The following is a 20,848-nucleotide window of genomic DNA, read 5'->3' on the forward strand; positions in this document are numbered from 1 at the left end:
CATTGTGACCTCATGTTGATGCTGCCCACTGAAAGGAAAGCCGGCCATCTCCCACAGCTGTTATCAAGCTACTATAGGTCTTTCCTCATTCAACTTATTTGGCAAGACCAAATTCAGTGCAGGTGTGGTATTTCAGATGGCAGGGATAGGATGGAAGATTTAAGATTAACAGCAGCCAAGGTTTAGTTGGCCATGCTTGGATAAATTAAAAAAGCAAACATAGCATTCTAAGAGCATATGCTGTGGTGGTTATTGATTTGTACCTCATAATATTTACAGTAGTGCTATCAGCTCAGGTCAAACAGCCACCCTTTTCTCTTTTTGGGGTAGAGGGTTGGCAAAATGGACTTGAGCCTTTAATATGACTATTCGCATATCAAGTGTTTCTACCAACAAGAACACCCGCATCCCTCAAATCCCCTCTAGGTGGGAAAGCTGTTAATCACCACTTCTCCCACATTGCTGCTACAATGTGCCATCCCTCCCTCAAGAGCATTCTGCACTGCCACCACCCCCCTCAAACACATCAACAGCACTGGGCTGTGTCACAAGTCTTGTCATTCTGATTCAAAAGTGCCTATATCTATATAGGCCCACACACAGCCCTCAAAATCTGAAAACTGCACCTCTGCTTAAGAAGCCTAAGATTTGTTGATGTGATAACAGCTTGTGAACATCTTCATCAGAAATATGTTTTCGATCCTTTCATATAAATAAATATTGTTAGCATCCATCTGTCTTGAGAGACAATGGAGTGCACCTCTGGGGTGAAGTCAAACTGCTGTGCTAGCAGCACTAAAGTGACCTACCCAGGGTGCAAGGCTAGGCAGTGTGCATGGAGGTCCTGGGCAGCTGTGCTGTTAATTCCCTTTATTTTTGCCAGGGCTCCTAAAGATCATAGGCAGGTTTTCTTTGTTTGTTTGTTTTTTCATTTATAGCCCACCCTTTCTCCAAGGAACTCAAGGTTGCATACATGATTCTCCCCCTTCCCATTTTATCCTCACCACCCTGCTTGTGAAGGAGGGTAGGAGACTGAGAGTGGCCCACGGTCACCCAATGAGCTTCAGTGCTGGGTGGGGATTTGAACCCTGGTCTCCCAACACTCTAGCTACACTTATGAGAAAGCCGCTAAGAGCAGGAAAAGGTTAAGTGGACAAGCCATGAGCTGTCCTACTCTTTCAGCTGTTGCTATTCTAGCTACACTATAATAAAAGAACTGGTGTCAAGCAAGAGGTGAAAGTATGTATGGTTTGTTAAGCAATCCTATTAAGCTGTTGAGTTAGCTAATAACAAACAGATGGACATCACTGTAATGCAACACTGATAACTGTAGCCCATTGGGTTTTCGGTTTCTGTTGCAGAATGTCTCTTTAATATCAGAAGCAAAATGAGATCCTTAATGCCACCCTTCTCTGGTAAAGGAACCACTCTAGCTAGACCCTTAAGGGACATCAAACCTATTAACTATAAATTTGCTGACCACATAATATGGCAAGATTGGTGTTGGTCCTATCAGGGTTCTTTGAAAGGTCTTCATTAATTATTTCTGATTCAGTTAATTGTGGTGGGTAATTGAAGAGCATGTGTTACACAGGGCAAAAGTTGTTGGCAGGTTGACAAAGAAGGGCAAGTGGCATAGATTTCATTACAGATATCTATTATTTCTACATCATCCTGCAATTCCACATAGCACATTTTTGAAACTAGTGTACTTTGCCCCCCAAAAAAAACAACCTAGAAAGAATCATATCAGCATAATCAGCATGTTTACTCAAGCTTCATTTCGTTCAATTGGTTTTACTCCTAGAAAAAATGCAATTACCATTGTAACCTAATTCCTTTTTATTATTATTATTAAATATTTATTAAAATTTTCCACCTTAATAAAAAAAGCAAAAAAGAAAAAGCAAAAAAAAAAATTAAAAACACATAAAGTTTACAATCCGTATTTTCAATAACATATTTCCCTGACTTCCCCACACCTCCCCTTCTTATATTCCAATTCAAATTGTTAGTTCTTATCCCCAATTTTTAACCTTTTTATATTTAATTCATTTTAAAAAAAAACAATTTTTACTTATAAACATCAATATTTATACCTCAGTGCTCATTCTTAAAACCTTTTTCTAAAGTCGACCCAAATTCCCTTCCACGAATTCCCCAATTTTCATACTAATAACAAAACAAAATAAAAAACAGTTTATAATTGTACACCCTTTGGATTCCCAAACCCCACCACCCCCTTTCCCGGTTTCGATCCCCAACAGATGTCCATCAGTCTTAATCTACTATCAGCCTGGAGACCTCACGTCCGAGGCTCTTAATTCTCTCTCAATTCCTCTCTGCCGGTTTTTTTGATAGTCCTTAGTATTAAACACCAGATCTCGGAGAAGCTCTGTCCCAATAAGGTCCATGTTTCTTCCAGCCAGACCTCCATACTTAAAAGTGGAGCCCGAATCTTGTTTCTTACTCCTTTTAAGTCCAATTGTCCCGAAAGCTCCAACTTCCACCTTAATCAAATTTGTAATCCATAGGTCTTCAGATCTCCACATAAGGAGATCTCTCCATTCTTCAATCTCCAATTCAAACCAGATTTTCATCATCCAGTACTTATTTTCCTTTGTAACCATCATGTCAGGCCTCTGGCTCGATTTCTTATTTTCCTTTGTAACCATCATGTCAGGCCTCTGGCTCTCCTTTGTCATCTGCAAAATTACAGCTCCTCCTCCCTTTTCCTCAGGAACAACATATATCTCCTTCTCCACACTCACATAACTCTCAAGTTTCTCTTTTTGTCCAGCTGCATGGGCTTCCTGAGTCAAAGCCTTATCAAATTCAGTGATATTATTTACTGTTAAGTTCAGAGTTGCAACATTTGTAGCCAAAACATCCATTTGGCCTTGTAGCTTTCCCAAGAGAACAAAAACTCTGTCCAACTCAGCCTGAATTTTCCCTCCTCCAGCCATTCTTGTAATGTCCCAAATCCCCCTCTAGAGGGATTTTGGTAACTTAGTATTCTTTCCAGTTCAAATCCAAAAATCAAGTTAGTTTGTATCAGTTCTTCCTTGTTTTCAACAAAATATAACCAAATTGCAACAAATATATCCAGCAGAGACAGCAGAAACAAAGTTCTCTTTTTCCTTCTTGACAGCTAGTTTTGACAGCTGTCAAACTCTTCTATATCTCCTCAACAGGCTCTCTCGCGGATCACTCCCGGGTCCGGGGGGGTGGCACTTCAGCTCTCAAAATTAGCTCTTATCCTCCAATAAAATTACTTATACTTATACTGCCAAATCGTGAAATTAATATCTTTTACCCAATGAAGAAAAAGAAATTCTCTCGACCTTAGTTAACTAGTCCTTGCTTTAAATTATTTACAAGACGGGGAGGCGGACTTCCTGTTTGCGCCTTCCCCGATCGTGCCAAATTCAACAATAAAAATTTCTTTACCAGTCCAATTTCCGTACTACTCACGGGTTGTTACTTTTAGAGTCCAATTGTTCACAAGAAGAAGTCAGCGCTCTCCGACCATGGCATGCGGCTTCACTCCGCAGGAGGAGCAGTCAACTCTCAGCACCGCGCCGCTCACCCCGTCCCCCGTTCCGAAGCCTTTAAAAAGGCTCCTTCGCAGGTCGGGGGCGCAAATGGTGCCCGCCAAGTGACCAGGTTCACAGGCTTCAGCGCCTGTGATTTCTGAGGGTCCCCGCGTCACCGCAGCGGCAAGACCCAGATCCTGCAGAGCCGATTCCCTCCGGAGCTCAGAGGGAATCCACCATTAGCCAATCGCGCTAACCCGGAAGTTCTGTAACCTAATTCCTATGTATAGCTGTAGTTATTTGGCTTGATGCTTGATGCCTTATGGCCACAAAGTCCGCCTAGGAATTTCCCTGAGTCCTTTCTATCCAGTGTTGAGATATGGAAATGAGATGATCACTAGAGGGTTTGCAGCCTAGAACTGCAACTATATAGTAGGATGCTCTGGAGAGTGGGAAACCTAAACCATGGACAAATCTGTCAATTTTGGTTTCTCTCAGTTACTCATTTTCCCAGTCTTAAGCTCAATTCTCCACATTTCCACTACAGCTTGCAATTTTTTAAAAAGTCCTCATGGAAATACATCAGCATTTCCACGCAAATCTCTACTAATATATACATATCTGTATGTAATTTTGCCTAATTATACACATTTGTGAAAAGCATATTCTTTCTAATATACTTTTTTTGGGTTATTTTTGCTTATATTTAACTTTTGATGCACACTTTCCCATTGTATATGCATTTTTGTAAACATTACCTTACTGGCAAACCACCTTGCAAAAAACTGGAGAAGTGCAGAATTTGAAAGTTGGCAGTGTTTTGGTTCGCAAATAAGGTAGGTTTGCCTTTAAAAGAGAATTTAATCAAATTTCTCACCCATCCCAATATAGCCCTCTGATCACACTTCGTTGTCCCACCACCACTCCCCAGGCTCTGAGCCTTGTTCCCTTGGTGGTTCCCCAGCTGGGTCCTCTCACCATTCCTCTGCTCCCAACCAGTCCATGACATGGACCTCTTCAATCCTCTTTCCTTTTCTGCTGATTTAAAAGATAACTGATGTGTGGTCATGCAGTGGTCCTTACTGCAGAATGGGCCTAGCACAACAAGCAATCACGTTCCCCATCTGAACTGGAGAATTACCTGAAGGTACCTAGAGAATTACCTGAAGGTACCTTAAGGACAAACACTCTTGGCTAGTGGAGCTGCAGATCAATCTCTGGAGCTCAAAGCTAATTTAAAATTTCCTGGAGTCATAGAAATTCTTTTGGATATGAGCAACCGTGGCAGAAACAAAGAGAGATGCAACTGGATAATTATTTTATTTTTATTTTTTTAAAATGTTGCTGAAAGCCTAATAGTTGAAAAATGTCCTGAGAAGAGATTTTGTTAAAAAATTAATTTCCTCATGCCTGAAAGAATCTGTTTGGCAATTCATCACAATCCGCTGTGTTGAGTGCAGACTTTATTGTGATTACTAATAAAAACCCTGGCCCAAAGCCCACTGAAGTAAACAGAAAGAACTCCAGATATTTTGAAAGGCTTTGAAGGCCAAGGGTTTTCTTTGAGTCCATTCCTTCAAAGTTCTTAATCAAATCAGAACATTGTGTTGCATTTTGCAATTCTGCATGGGGCTGAACCAAAACTGCTGCGTGTGTGTGTGCACCTTGGGCCTCCCCCCTCCATTCAGTTTTGGTAAAATGTTATCTCTGTTAGGGGTGTGCATTCTCTTTGAATGAACTCAAATCTAGGGTCACCATGTGCCCTGTTTTATGGCTATCAGCCCTCTTATTTGAAGGACTCTTGTACAGTAACAGAAATTGACGAAAACACAAATCAGGATAAGATTTGCTATAGCAAATAGAGGTCTGTGGTTTTGACACAAATTTAGGCTGCCTGTTCACCACGGATTTAAAGTGTGTGCGTGCGTGCGTACACACACACACACACACACACACACACTGGAACTTTACTTTTCCCCTGACAGAGCAATAGTTCACAGCGCCCTTAACTTATTCTTCTTCTTTGACACCCTTAACAAACTACAGTTCCAAGGGCTCTTGGCAAGGGGAATGAAATTGCCCATTTCCTTTTTTCACAGCTCTAACTTTGTATGTGAGGTTTTTCCCCATTAATGCCAATCTCTGGACTTTTCTGCACCAATTGTCCAGCAAGGTGGTACCCAACACCTTCCAGTTTTTAGCAAATTATAAGCCTGGCAGATGCAATTTTTTAAAAAAGTCACCACTTCCATATGCGGTGCAGTGTTAGTTGTTCTTTCAAATATCAGTGACAGTGGGCACATCTGGGAATCTGATAAATGTACTGCAGATCTGGAAATAGTCATATTACTTTGAAAAGCTGCCCCCTGGAATGTTGTAAACCTTTTGCACGGCCCATGTGTTATACCACACTCCCCCCTGTCAAGGGAAATTCCATGGGCTGCGGAAATTCTTTTAGTCATTCTAGTAAAGATGTGGGGAGGAAGGTTTCAGTAGAAACCTTCAGACAACTTTTGAAGCCCCCTCATCCATCCACCCACCCCACCCCTGAAATTACAGGCCAAAGCCATACCACTAATCCCAACTGCTCTGTGACCAAACTTTCATGGATTTGACACTTAAATTTTATCTTTTCTGAAGCTATGTTCCCAACACCATGAAGCCAGCAGGTTCTTCTAAAGATAATTGTGCTTTCATCCACACTTCCTAATAGTGGCCAGTTTTTAAAATTTGAATAATAATCAAGCAGAAGTTCATTGTGACATTGATTTATCTGGATACCAGGGTCCCAACATCTACTATTGGAAGATAATTTGCAGGACAAAATTCCTTTTTGGGAAGTATTGCCTACTGATGGGTATTTAAGTTTCTTTTGCTGTCTGAAGATGTGACTATCCTTTTGCTCCAACAGCATCCATAACAATTACTAATAGAAATAATGTATAGCCCCTGGCTGTGTCCTAGTAGGAAGGAACACTCTGTTCTTAAAATAAGTGAATGTAAAATACGAAGCATAGTGTTACAAATTCCCCTGGTTCTTATGGAAAAGTGAAATCAATAAACACAATGTTGTGCTTAAATTGCTGAGGTGCTCAATACAATATGTGTTATTTTCCCTCATGGCCTTCACTCCAACATTATGAATTTTCTGCCTTGGCAGCTAACTCACTCCAGAGCAAGCAATGAGATTAACCTTTTAACTTCAAGGAATCAATTCAGCTGTAGCTGCAGTACCCTAAACCCTATCATATAGGGAACCAGATAGTATAACTAATATCAAGACAAGATGAATGCGTTCTACAAAACTTGCTATAAGAATTTTACTTAAACTGTCAACTTTATCACTGGCAGTCCAGGGAGGTTTTTGCCCCATCCATAAATATTGGAAATGAGGTATAGCTTGAGGCCTTGTCCTATAAAATGAGCAATTAAATATTTACTGTCAATATTGTGATTAGCAATCACCAGCAATGTTGAAATTGTACATCCATTAAGTTTAGCAGCCCACTCAAATTCAATGCTTCTTTCGGCTGTCAAGGTGGGGGGGAACACCTCTGTGCAAAGCCATTGCTATTTTTAAACAGGTATGAGTCAGAGGATTCAGGAAAGGTAATCTTATTCTATGTGAAATACAAAATTGAAGAGAGAAAATTGAGGTAAGCTTATGCAGGACTGAAATCTTGTTATGGTTATGGGACATTTGTGTCTATGTGCTCTAGCTCATGAGTTAAAGCTTGTGGTTTAACAGTATTTCCCAGCAATCCTGTTTTTTTTCAGCAAAGGAGAGGGAAAAACAGTACAAAGCAACCACACCATAAAGTACATAAATACTCTTGCAAAAATTGTGATCAACGAAGCTGATAGGAGTCTTCCATATTGCATAGTAGCCCTGGGGACATCAATGCAGCACCCATACACCTGACAAGACTTTCACAGGTGCCTGCAGTGTCTCCTCCTCCTCCATCTTGTTTTCCTGTTGTAATTAGGCTTGAAAGAAGTCTTCCACTGTAACCAACAGAAGGCTTTTTTCCAAGTCTAATTAGGTTGGGAGATGTTTGAGGGGTTCACAGGCTATGAAACACTTGAAGCAATTAGGCTTGAAGCAAACCTTCTTGAAGAATTCTTTCAAGCCTAATTGCATTGGGGGAGGATCACTGCTGGGTGGGGTGAGGAGGACACACAAACGCACAGTCTGGGAACAAAAAACTATGCACTACACTAAGGCTTGAAAGCCGTCTTCTACTGTCTATAATAGAAAGCTTCTTTGAAGCCTATGTTTAATGGTGTGGTTGGGGGGGGGCATCACAATTGAGGATGGATAAATTGTTCCTGCCCCAGCTCTGACAACCCTTGCTGAAAATCCCCTCCATTAGACTTGGAAATTGGTCCTATAGAAGCCTATTGTGTGCCGGGGGGAGGGTGAGCTTCTGCAAAAGTGCAGCTTAAAATGTCCCCCCCCCCCCGCCTAATTGCTTGGGGAGGAGTACACATGCATGTGCATGTGTACATGCATGGCTCTGGTGTGTGCATTTTTGAGCGGTATATGCATATGTTCCCAAATGTGCCCATTGACCCCAAAAGGTTGGTGTCCCTGTAGCCCACCAGGAGCTCCTCTGAGATTGCAAAAATGCAGACCATAATACAAGAATGGGAGATTACCAAGGCCCATAGTATAAATGCTTCATTTTAAAAAACCTAACAGCAAATACAAGTACATCACTGTACATACAATGCAACAAGCAATCAGAGTTCCTGGAGTGCGTAACCAACTTATGCATGTGGTAAAAACACACTTGTACACACATACCATTTTAGAATTAGCAATAACTTCAGGCTAATTTAATACATTAAAGTGATGATTATCAGTAAGAGGCTACTGTACTCCATACACCAGCAGTGGGTTGGTTTTGCTGGGATGGATAATACAGCTGGGAAGAAATCTGGCTTCTTCTGCAAGTCTCCTATGCAATGTCCGGTGACCATTTCAGGTGTCCCTCCAAAGTGCATCGGCTCAAAAGGCTACATTTTGTCTAGGAAGTTGGCCAGTAGGGACCTGGGAAACTAACAAGATACACCTGAACATTTCTCACTAACACCCTTTGTTGGCAAGGACAAGGAAGTGTCAAACCTGGCTCTAGGGCACTAGTGTAGGCCCTTCTGAAATAATCAAAAAGCATGCCCAACTTTCCTCTGGTTTCTAATCTAATCAAAGCAGTACTGTATCATCCATCAATTGGCTATGGAGAGCTCTGAGATTTTGAGGTCCCTCAAGACAAGAAATGCTTTAAACTGCAAACAAAGTCTAGAGCTTCTTTCATTAAGCAGGAACAGGACAACAAAGCTACAGAAATTGCCATTCCTGGATCACCCTATTCTTTTGTAAATCTTGGTAACTAAAGGATATAACTGCCTCAGAACTCCTGAGCTCAACAAGTCTCCCTAAGTCTTCCATAAGCTTGTTGATTTCTGTGAAGAAATGTAGATTAAAAGGTGGGGGGAAACTTGCTGCCCAGTTCTTTACTGAATTAGGCATAGGATTTCAATAAATCAGACAGCTTCCATGAATTAATCTTCCCCAGAACAATAGAAATTTACAAAATATAAAATAGCAGATTACTCCAGTGTGTTTCCCTCTCTTGAAAACATGCAGAAAGATACACACATGCAGCAGAAATTATGTACCGTATATTTTATTTGCGTAATATGGCACCAACAGAGAATTGACTGGGTGGTGAAAAACCTCTTACATTCTATGCAAAGTCTTCAGAAGTCATTGAACAAGAGGGGGGAATTGTTTGTCACACAAAAAAAGTCTTCTGCACTTGGACATAAATTCAGCTTCTTGGAAACAAAAGCAATTAATTTCAATGAGTTTCACTCCCAAATAAATGCACTTAGGATCATGTTTGTTTGTTTGTGTGGGTGGGTGGGTGAGAGAGAGAGAGACATTTCAAATGTGTTTTATTGATTTTTAAATGTTTCAATATATGTTTTTAATGAGCACCGAAGCAAGACAGCCACGCTTTATAAGTTAAATTTAAAAAGTGGAATCAAATACACATTTTCCCTTGGAGCAGTAGTTTGTAATATCTTGGGACTGCTGAGCTCCTGACACTTTATTAGAAATATAATTAGAAATATTAATAGCAAGCATTTAAGCTGACAAGCATCACAGCTCTGTATGAGGCAGATTCAAAACTGACTAACTATTGAGACATACGAATCTTCATGAACTGACTTCAGCTTTAGCTTAGGTGGTAATTTCATGCCCCCATCACTTGTTCAGTCCTGTGATCTGGTAGATATCGCTGGATGTGCCTGATTTTATCTTGTTGCTACATCAGTTCTATCCACTTTGTGTGAGGAATAAAAGCTTCTGTGCTGAGATTTAAAAATGTCATTTTCCCGGTGTGGTAAATGCTTTTATTTTCAAAAAGTATCAACAGGATGAAATCTTCTATTGGATCAACCAATAGTTTGAAGGTGCTTTCACGTTTGCTAGAGTTATTCATCACACAAAAGGAGTATTTAAAGGTGGAGGGAGTGTCACTCTTTTTATTCTAAGTGGCAGGTGTAGAAAAAGACAACAGGCAATGCCTCCTTAATTAAATTTCCTCTGTGAGTGGTACTTGATGGTTCTCAGATAAAACAAAGGAGAATGCAGATCTTGCAAAGTTGTCAAATCTTTGTGTTGATGCATCAAAATTCACCAAGGATAGCAAAGAAAGTGCTTTGGAAGATGTGGGACTCGAACAAAGACCAGAGAAAACGATTTCCTATACATGTGTCACATTTCTGATTTTTCTTGGATTGATTGGGACAGCAGTAGTTCTTGAGGGCTGCACTCCATCATGACGTCCATTATAAGAAACCTATAAATGGCACAGATAAAAGTATTTTAGTAAAACATTTCGAAATTATATCCATCTCAAGTAGCCTGACCCGGTTATAGTTCGTCATAGCTAAAGCTGCTATCCCAAAATACACTAGACAAGACCTATATTGTACCAGAATATTGTGATATGATTCGGTCAAATTTATAACAAAATAAAGTGGTTGGGTAAATGAAACCAAACCAACAGTTTCCCAGATAATCTTAAACTTGTTCTGACTCAAGACTCAAAATCCAAAGAAAGGAATCAACTTTCAATTCTCTTTCTTCCCCTTTCTTCCCATTTTTCTTCTTAACCATAAAAACGTAAACTATAAACGAAAATAAAATGCATGTTGGCCAAATAATAGATCAGGGACGTGACCAAGCTGAGGATCCCAACATGGTAACTGAAAACAAATTTTTCTAACCATCTGCAGCCTTTGTAATAAGCAAAGAACAGAAGTCAGGTAGATGATGAGAGAGCAAAGTAAAATATTGGGCTGCTCATATAGCCTCAGGCACTACAGACTATAAAAGTGAAAACATATTAGTCATGAGTGAAATCCCTGTGAACAGAAAGGACCACAGACTGCCTTCAGCACATATGCAGCTTCAAAGTAACCCCAGATTTTGCTTTCATTAAAGAGCGGCATTTTAAGGTAACTATCTCCAAAATGCAAGAGCCATGGTAAACAACAGTTTGCCTTACCTTGTTCATATGATAAAGTGCTTTTATGTTAAAAAGTAGAACCTGAAACCATAGAAAGGTCTACTTACTACATTAGAAGAAGCATGTGATTGCTCCATGTCCCTGACAGAGGCAGGGTGGTCCCTGTTGCCCAGCAGCAGGCTGGCAAAATTATCCAGCTATACCATGGTTTTGAAAGATGGCCCAATACCCCCTACCATTTCAGAACCAGTAGCTTCATTCATCCATTTGTCTTGAAGTATATAGCAAGAAATGAGTTGACTAAATACCAGCCAATATGTAAGGTTGGATTGACTGGACTAAGAAATGTGTCTCTTCATGTCTAGCATCACAACAGAAAGTCGCAAAGATGTAGAAGCAGCCCAGATGAAACTAAGCATGTGCAGCTAGGACCACTCATCTCAAAACTTGGATGTGTGCAGCTGATCTTCAGACAGTTAGACAAGGATTTCAGCTACTGCAAGCATTCCATAATTCCTGTTATGACACCTATGAGATGCATGATATGGGCACATCTGTTATTAGGCACAGAGTTGTGAACTTTTAATTTGCCAGATGGCGGCTCCTCAGACACTGACGCTACAGCAGTGTGAGGCAAACCAGAGATCCTATCAGTTGTTATGCACTTCAAATAAAAAAATAAGCTGGGGAAATTTCAGGGTAAGAAATTGTGTGTTTACGCATTTGTTATCTTTACTAACAGCCAGAGGTGCTGCTGATCAGTGATACGAGAGTTGCTTCTGCTTCACAACGTCTTGAAGTGAGAGTTTGTACAACACCAAACATTTAATCTGGCTTTGTCATAGAAGATGGGACTCCTACACCATTAATACTTATGAAGTATTGGGGCACAGGTTCATACACTGATTTGCATATGCAAATTTGTATGTATAGATACTTATTGGAAATTAAGGTGGTGATTTAGCCAGTTGTTCACAAGCAAGATGGGCTTGCTGTGAGCCCTGCTTCCCTCTTCTCTACTCACTGGGCCAGATGGAAGACTTTGACTGCTGCTTCTCTGAATCTCACCTTGTTGAGTTGTCCCAACAGTGGTTTCCGAAGCTGGTTTGTTAAGCCAAACCAGGTTTGTTAGGAACCACAATCTCTGGTCCAAATGACACAAAAAGCTGACTTTAAAGTAAAGTAAAACCAAATGTTCTCCACCTTGCTGCATCAGAGAAGGAGAAAGCAGCGGCGGAACAAACCGATTGGACGCCAGGGGTGGCGTGTGCGCCTGGGCCCATTGGAGGGGCCGGCCAGGGCAGGACGCTTCACAGGGCCTCCGGAGTCTGCCTGCCTCCTCCTACTCAGCTGCCCTAGAGCTAAGGGAGAGGTGGCGGGCAGACCATTTGGGGCATCACAGAGCCTGGTACCGCCCAAGCCACAGCATCTCTCCCAGGAGAGATGTGTGGCTTGGGTGCATTGCAGGCCCCGCGATGAGTGTTGCCCAGCATTTTGTCACACACCCCCAGTGGTGACATCTGGGGTGGTCTGCACCCACCGCACCCCCTTCCTCCGCCCCTGGGAGAAGGTAAAGCAGAAATTTGAGGCTCACAGCAGTTCCCTTCTACCCGAGTATATGTTGCTAAACCATGGTTTAGTACAGCATACAAACTGGGCCTATATGATATAGGAGTGCAACCAGCAGACAGTCATATGGACTGGTATGCCACAGTAGCATAAGCAAATACTTTGCAATGCTGCAGATTAAGTATTATTCCGTTAGCATGTGAGGCAAAGGTGGTCATTTTACGCACTGTGTCTTTTTATGCAAGTCTCCACTTCTCTTTTGTGGCTAGAAAGGATGCTGCAGGAGAGTGTGGAAGAGAATTGCTAAATCACACTCAGCAAATAGAGTTGCATCAGCTTTCTAGTCCCTGCCTCATCCCTGCTGCACAATGCAGCTGATAACAAAAGCTGCTTCAGCACTGCAGCTGGGCTTTGCTCCCAGTCGGGAAAAGGATGGGCAAGTTCCCCTTACACAGTGATGCAACAACAGGTCAGTCTCCTAAGACCAGTACTCTTTTCAGGAGGCTGTGTGAGCCACTGAGCAGCTTTTAGAACAACTCCAACAGGGTTTCATGACTATGTTCTTCTAAATAAGGTGGTTTCAGCAGATGCTGCACCCTCAGAAGTTAATTCACTATTACTTGAAAACATGAACTCTTTTATTTCCTCCCTCCCCCCAAAATGAGCCCCCTCCCCTGCCTTTGTATCCCACCATCTTGGCTAGTGGCCAAATCTGAGAAAGACTGTAATGAACTGAACAACATATTAAATTTGGCAGTAATGTTATTGGAAGATTTTTATCGTGAGCCTTTCTGTAAACCATGAGATTATATTTCTGAGTCTTTGTTAGCTCCTCTGCCTACTCTTCCATTCCTTTGTTTCTTTCTAAGAATGGGTGTGTGGCTCTGTTCAGAGTCCTCTGAATACATCCTGGTGTGTGCCTGTATTTATTTATTTTTTAATTGTGCAGGAACAGCAAATATAAATTTGAGCTGCATGTCAGGTGGTGACTGGACCAAAGGGAGATTTCTGTGTTTCTCAGCCTAGGAACTGGGTCACAGAAGTCACATTGCTCTCTGAACACAAACAAAACAAAACAAAACAAAAACATATCGGCAGCCCTTTGCCTTTAATATTGCACTCAAAACTTGTTTATTGTCTGGTTGGTAGCCTTTATGTTAAACTCATGTTTACTGTGTTTATTTTAAAAGATATCAGACTTCATACAGAATACTCATCCAGATGTTCCATTAATACTTATATGTATTTAGATTTTTTTTACAGACCAGTTTTCCACCAAATGCTCTTCAAAGCAGGTTATATAATAATTTATATATATAATAATTTAAAACTAATATTTATTTATCTTTTTAAAAAGAAACATATTTTCCTTCTAAATCCATTAAGAACTGGATCACAACATCCACTCAGTTGATACTGTATGGTGCAGAACAGTCTCCTTGCAAATCATGACATTTCACCACCATTGTGTCCTTATCTAAGACAAACATTTAACTTTTTGTTCCTGGGACAGGGTGGGCAGATATCTTCTCATTGCAACTGCTTTTAGTATAACTGTACCCTCTCCAGTTTTAATTACCAGTGTCCTTCATTTATCAATACACTATTCTGCCTTGATTCATCCTTATTGTAAAGTCAATTGCTGGCAACATTTTCACTAGACTTTTCATTAAATGGTAACTCAATATTTTTGTTCCTTTTCAAACATTCCCTCTCTCTTCCTCAGCTTCTCATCCATAATTTGTTGAGACAATAGCAGTGATCGTTACCAGGACCAGCCAAAGATATTTGCTGCCTGCAGTAAAGATGCCCCATTTTACCATCACCATGTGTAGACGCTGACCAGCACAGACAATGGGATAGCATCCTCCAACTGGTGAAACTTAGAATATTTCAGTAGCTTAGGGAATGCAGGACAGGTTGAGTGGCAGACACACCCCTGCTCTTTGCCAGAGGGAAATGGGCAAGGAGTTCAAGAAGAATGGTGGGCAGAAGGCATTTGCTGCCTGGGGTGATTGCAGCATTCTGCCTAATGGCATGGCTGATCCTGACCCTTACATAGCCAAAATTCTGAGGGCTGATCTTTCAAATGCAAGCAGCATAAACCTATGTTGGAAAGCTACATTACCTGCACTGTCCATAGGCACCTGCTTAGCATAAATAATCACTCCCTTCTCCCCTTCTGGTTCCACTCGCTCTTTCTGCCCCCTGCATTCACCTCTCCTTGCATGTTGATTTCTCCTCTTTTCCCTTGGCCACAGGGTGACCCATCTTTTATGGGTTTGGTGCAGCAGTGGCATTTCTAACTAATGGCAACACACTGCCCCCTCAGTAGACTGGAGTCTAAACCACTGAGCTTGCCAATCAGAAGGTCGGCAGTTCAAATCCCCTGATGGGGTGAGTTCCCGTTGCTCTGTCCCAGCTCCTGCCAACCTAGCAGTTCGAAAGCATGCCAGTGCAAGTGGATAAATAGGTACTGCTGCAGCAGGAGGGTAAATGGCGTTTCCATGCACTCTGGCTTCTGTCACAGTGTCCCGTTGTGCCAGAAGCGGTTTAGTCATGCTGGCCACATGACCAGGAAAGCTGTCTGTGGACAAAAGCCGGCTCCCACGGCCTGAAAGCAAGATGAGTGCCGCAACTCTGTAGTCGCCTTTGATTGGACTTAACCATCCAGGGGTCCTTTACATTTATGTTTGTCTAGTGGACCATCTGGCTTTAACCAGTAGCTGGGAACTAATTAATTAATGCACAATAAGCAAGACACTCCCATCACTCTACGGAATTAACAAAATATGTCCCTCAACAGAATTATGTCACCTTCATCTTCCTCTTGCCTGCTACATTCGTATTGGATCCCTTCTGGTCCTCGCACAAAGAGATTTTGGATCCTTCCCCCACCCTGCTCATTTTGCTTGTCAGCTATTTTCTCCTTCATTCAATAAATCCTAATAGGCCCATTTACAAAAGTGACTGAGCCTCATGATTCCATTTTCCTTTTACTGCATTAATTTCTCCTTTAATTACTTGTCTAATTTGTTTTATGTTATAAATTCATTAGGACAACAGAGTGGATGTATTTCTAATTCTATCTGGCAAACATTTTGAATGCTTTTTAATTTGGGATTTGGTTATCTAATGGCTCTCTTATTTATTGTTTGTAGAGAGAGAAAATAGCCCCTGTAATTACATGATCACCACCTTTAGGCCCATGATGGAAAAGCAGGATATAAATGGAATAAATAATATAATGTATTAATAATAATAAAGGACAGAAATACATGTATAAACATTAATTTTGATCCCAGAAATTACCATGGCATTTTGTTTATATCATTTAGCAAATTTATATTTCAATTTTAAATGCAATGTCATCAAATTTTCAGGATTAGCTACAGTCCTAAAAGCATGACATAAATGCTGTGGAATTCAATGGGAATTTTCCCTACTCATTTCACTTGTTTTTAGACATCTCAGAAAAATAAGCATATTTTCATTCATAGGACCCAGTTTGTTAATCAAAGATGGGGAAAATAAAAAAATCCAATCTCATTTGTTCTTGGCAAAAAGAACAGCAGTACAATCAGAAATAAGTCCCATTGAGTAAGTAAGCAAGTCTTATTGAGGTAAGTGGGCATAGAATTACAAAGTATGTGGTTCACATTTCCACAATTGTGAAGATATTCAAAAGTTGCAAAAAAAACAGTAACTCTGCTTAATAATAATACTAAAAAGTAAGAGCACAACCCTATCCCTAACCGCTGATCAGTGGAGTTTCCACAGCCCTGTCACATATGTTGGATGGAGTAGAAGACAGGGGTGCCAACTTGAATAAAATGTTGGGTGGCCCAGGGAAGCCCCACCTCACATAATCAATCACATGACGTGGTGCACACGCTCCATTTGAATAGCAATGCCCATCAACTTGGGTGGAGCCTGGCTCCCTCAAATATTTTATGGGGGGGGAGCAAAGACATCTTGGCTCCTAGGAGTTGGCTCCAATGGTGGAAGATAAGGCAGGAAAGCTGCTGTGTCAGCTTGGAGGTGGTGCAGCAATCAGGTCTGGATTGGGCCTGATGCTGTCATTTGATGGCAGTGGGGCAACCTAGGATCCAGTTGAACCCAGGTGGTTCAAACCATCCATGAAACACCCCATCCGAGGGCTTTCTGCTGGCTTCCACTGCAGACACTAACAGGAAATCCACGAGTCCACTTCTGCCCGTCCACCTGTTTGGGAAGTGTGGATTGCACCCTAAACTACTTTTATGGACACTGGGGGATTCTTGGTCCAAATATTATGCAGAGACCTCAGATGTGCTGGGCTTGGACTTCTGGTTCCCCATCATCATCAGTAATAATAGTAATTCCTTTATGGGGGAGGCTGAACTCTGAGCACCTTTGTCCTGGTGTCAGGATAGAATTGTTTTCTCTGGAATTCTTGCAGCCTCTGCTGGGAGTGAGGCTCACTTTGTCGAGGTGGACTCTCCTTCTGTTGTCCTCTGTGAGGCAAATGCTGCTTTCTGGAATGGTGGGTTTGAGTATCTTGGGCCTTTGCTTGTTCAGGATGGTGTGTTGGCCTCCTCGTGTATCTATGCTGGCCACCAGATTGCCACCTTTGAGGGTACACCTTCCTGGTGTGGCGACGTTTGCCATCAGTTCGGTAAATATGGGGGTGCAGTTTTGAAACACGTAGCTGGGGAGCCCTGGATTTGTGGGACTTTGAAGAGACGCTCCTGAATCGAACTGTAGGAATAGCCCGGGATTGCTGTGCTGCGCCTTTTTGTGAACGTCGATTAACGTTGTGAAAAGATGGGGCAGGGGAGATACGTTGAAGAGACTGTGATGAGCTAGAAAACTGTGGTGAGATCTGTGCAAGAAAAGGAAGCAGAACACGATAAACATACAGGCTGCATTATCAGGAGTGGACACCCACTGCTTCTTGACTACATCAAAGCCCTTGCATTCCAAAGGACCGAGCTCATAGTCTGGGGGTTCACCTGGACTTGATGCTCACCAGGGATGTGCAAGTGGCAGCAGTAGCTAGGTAGCCATTTATCAGCTAAGGTTGGTATGCCAGCCATGACCCTATCTAAAAATGGCTGGCCTTGCCCCAATCACTCATGCCCTAGAGACATCTAGTTTGTGACTTCCCCTTGTGCAAATGGAACCTCCCTCTGCCCCCTCATGCTACAGAAAGTTGGGCTACTCTAGAGGAAGGGAATCCCCTCCCAACACCTCGCCAGGGTGGATGTGATGAAACTTGCCTATTGTACTAAGGACTGTAGTGCAATATTCCACTGATGCCTTCAGCATATGAATTCTCAAGACTTTGCATTGGTTATATAATTCTCTTTTGGGCAGTAATTACTCAGCACATGCACACATTTAGAAGGCAGTAGTTTTTTTCAGAGAGAAGGCACTTTGATCAGTATCTTAAGTTAAAATAAGTAATCCACTTGTCCAAATAGGTATCCACACAAAATTGATGTCTATATGAAAAATGTTCAAATGTCGCCAGGGCAGGGAGATCCTCAGACCATTGCATAGTAGATGTTGGGTATTTATCCTTCCAGGTTTGAAGTACAAGTCTCTTAGCAACCACAAGGGCTCACAAAATCCACTTTTGTTGTATAAATAAGCAATGAAGAGTTGGATTCTAGGACTTACGCGATACTGAGCCCTTATGGTTGATATGTTGTCATAAAAGTCCTAGGATTTGATACTCCATTGCTCATTTGAAAGTTTTCTTGAATGTGTTCCAGTTGTCAAAAACAAGTGAGACCTGCAACAGAATATTGCATTTTGGAAGGCTCCTGTGCAGTCATTCCTTCTTCTGAGATATTCCTTAGCTTTCCATTTTTCTTCTTCTTGAGCAGTCAGTATCACATGCCCACTAAGCATACTCAGTCCACGTTGGAATCTTTTTTTGCCATAATCCATGCAGCACCTATTTTCTCCTAATGATTTTTCAGGACTTCTTCAGATCTCGTGTTCCTTGAGATATATCCCTCTTGTGAATGGTTACTGCTGTTTTTGGGCTAGCTCTTGGAGAACTGAGGTTGTGGTTAGTATATACTGCTTGTGTGCCCCTTTTCAGTAGGGATGGACAAATCTCCTATTTCAACTTCATGATAAATCAGGCAGTCATGAATCTTGGAAGATGATCACTCAACACCCAACTTCCTCTGAGGAATCCACTTCAGATTATGGGGGAGAGGCATTTGACCTGGTGTGATCTCATGAGTTTAAGCAGTTTCAGAAGTATTCCACCTTGATCTTGTAGGCCAAGCTATGCATGCACTTATGCCTCTTCCATTGACATCATCACTGTATCACAATAGCACTGACAGAAGCCTTCTGTTCCCCACAACAGAAAAATCCAGATTCCTGTCGGTCTGATTTGACGTCGTGAGCAGAAATGCAAAAATCTGCATCTATTGTCAACCATGAGATCTTCAATAAAAGGTGCTGCCATTTAATCTACTTTCATGTTGATTTGCCGGCAGTGACAAACACTGTGACAGAAAGACTCGCCTACTAATGCTTCTTTCAAATTCATCCAACAGTGCTTCGTGCACCAGACAGTGCATGCTACAAATGTGCCCAATTAAATGCTCAAGTTAAAGAAAGTAACCTTCACTTGTTGTTTTTTGTGACTTGGGGAAAATAATGGTAGGTTCATAAAATGCAATGAGTTTTTGTCAACAGCAGATAGCAGCTGGGTTATCACCACTCACCTGACATTGGTCGGTCATCTTGCTGTTGCTTACTGGGAAGTAGAGTAAAAAAAAAAAAAGACTGGAGAGTTTTCAGCAGGTGGGCTTGAAGAGGCAGGTGCCAGTACCCTTGCTGATCATGAGGTGCCCCTCCCCTGGAATGTCTCAGCAAAGAGATGGCTCAGGGCACCTGACCGGCATATGCCAAGAGTCACAGGTGAGCTGCGTACTCTGAGGCTCCCCATAACTCAGCACAAGGGCACTATCAGAACTGGTGAAGCTAGATCATGGGTAGGCAAACTAAGACCCGGGGGCTGGATCCAGCCCAATTGCCTTCTAAATCCAGCCCGCAGATGGTCCGGGAATCAGCATGTTTTTACATGAGTAGAATGTGTGCTTTTATTTAAAATGCATCTCTGGGTTATTTGTGGGGCATAGGAATCCGTTCTTTTTTTAAATAAATATAGTCTGGCCCCCCTGTTGAAAAAGTTTGCTGACTCCTGAGCTAGATTATTTTTATTTTAAAGTCACTTTCATTTGATACTGCAGAAAAAACCTCATTCCTAAAAAGAAATGAAATTTTATACCCACTAAAAAGTAAAGGTAAAGGTACCCTGCCCATACAGGCCAGTCTTGACAGACTCTAGGGTTGTGCGTTCATCTCACTCTGGAGGCCGGGAGCCAGCGCTGTCCGCAGATACTTCCGGGTCACGTGGCCAGCATGACAAGCTGCATCTGGCGAGCCAGCACAGCACACGGAACGCCGTTTACCTTCCCGCTGGTAAGCGGTCCCTATTTATCTACTTGCACCCCGGGGGTGCTTTCGAACTGCTAGGTTGGCAGGCGCTGGGACCGAACGACGGGAGCGCACCCCACCGCAGGGATTCGAACCGCCGACCATGCGATCGGCAAGTCCTAGGCGCTGAGGTTTTACTCACAGCGCCACCCGTGTCCTTTATACCCACTAGATGTATCCAAAAACTAAGAAAGAAGCCATGGGTAAATTTTGATAGAGCAAAAACACAGTTATCAAATGATTGCCTTGTTCGTAATGCAATGCAACAACTGTTTGTCATGTTCTCAAATGGGAAAAGCCATCCTACAACATTCAGTGATGAGCCCAGAAATTGGTGTCAGGTTAAGTCTAAGGTCATGAAGACACCTACAGGGAAATACTAATTTTTTAAAGCGTGTTGATTGGGCATGGTGTTGTTAAAATAGAACTTCTTTGTAACCTACACCATCCTCCTGCAAAGCCACCTGATCTTACAGACTAGGTCATTATGAAATTGATCTACTCCGCTCTTCATGATGCTTTATTGTTCCTGCAATTGCCTGACTCTCTCAATCAAGAGATAGCCCCACAGTTAAGGTGACTTTGATCTGTTCTTTCAACACCAACTGTTCTCCGGGCTCTAAATCAAACAGATTGAAAAAGGCATATATTCTAAGAACAAACATTCTAAAGGAAACTGACCTCTGTGTT

General features: G+C 41.9%; 1 protein-coding gene across 5 annotated transcripts in view; it reads right to left on the bottom strand.

Moving 5' to 3' along the window:
• Positions 1-9,480: 9,480 nt before the first annotated feature.
• Positions 9,481-20,848, bottom strand: part of IGSF5 (immunoglobulin superfamily member 5) — a 43,502-nt gene continuing 32,134 nt past the window's right edge. For 3 of the 5 annotated variants that reach the window (XM_083608777.1, XM_083608776.1, XM_083608775.1), the window contains one exon: positions 9,481-10,408. In XM_083608777.1, coding sequence (XP_083464903.1) covers positions 10,313-10,408 — 96 coding nt within the window. In that variant the 3' untranslated portion in view covers positions 9,481-10,312. Of the gene's footprint in view, positions 10,409-15,957; positions 17,514-20,848 lie in introns of those variants that run through there. The other 2 variants (XM_083608774.1, XM_083608773.1) reach the window with 1 other exon arrangement.

The sequence above is a fragment of the Podarcis filfolensis genome, assembly GCF_964270895.1.
Source record: "Podarcis filfolensis genome assembly, chromosome: 4".
Classification (NCBI taxonomy): Eukaryota; Metazoa; Chordata; class Lepidosauria; order Squamata; family Lacertidae; genus Podarcis; species Podarcis filfolensis.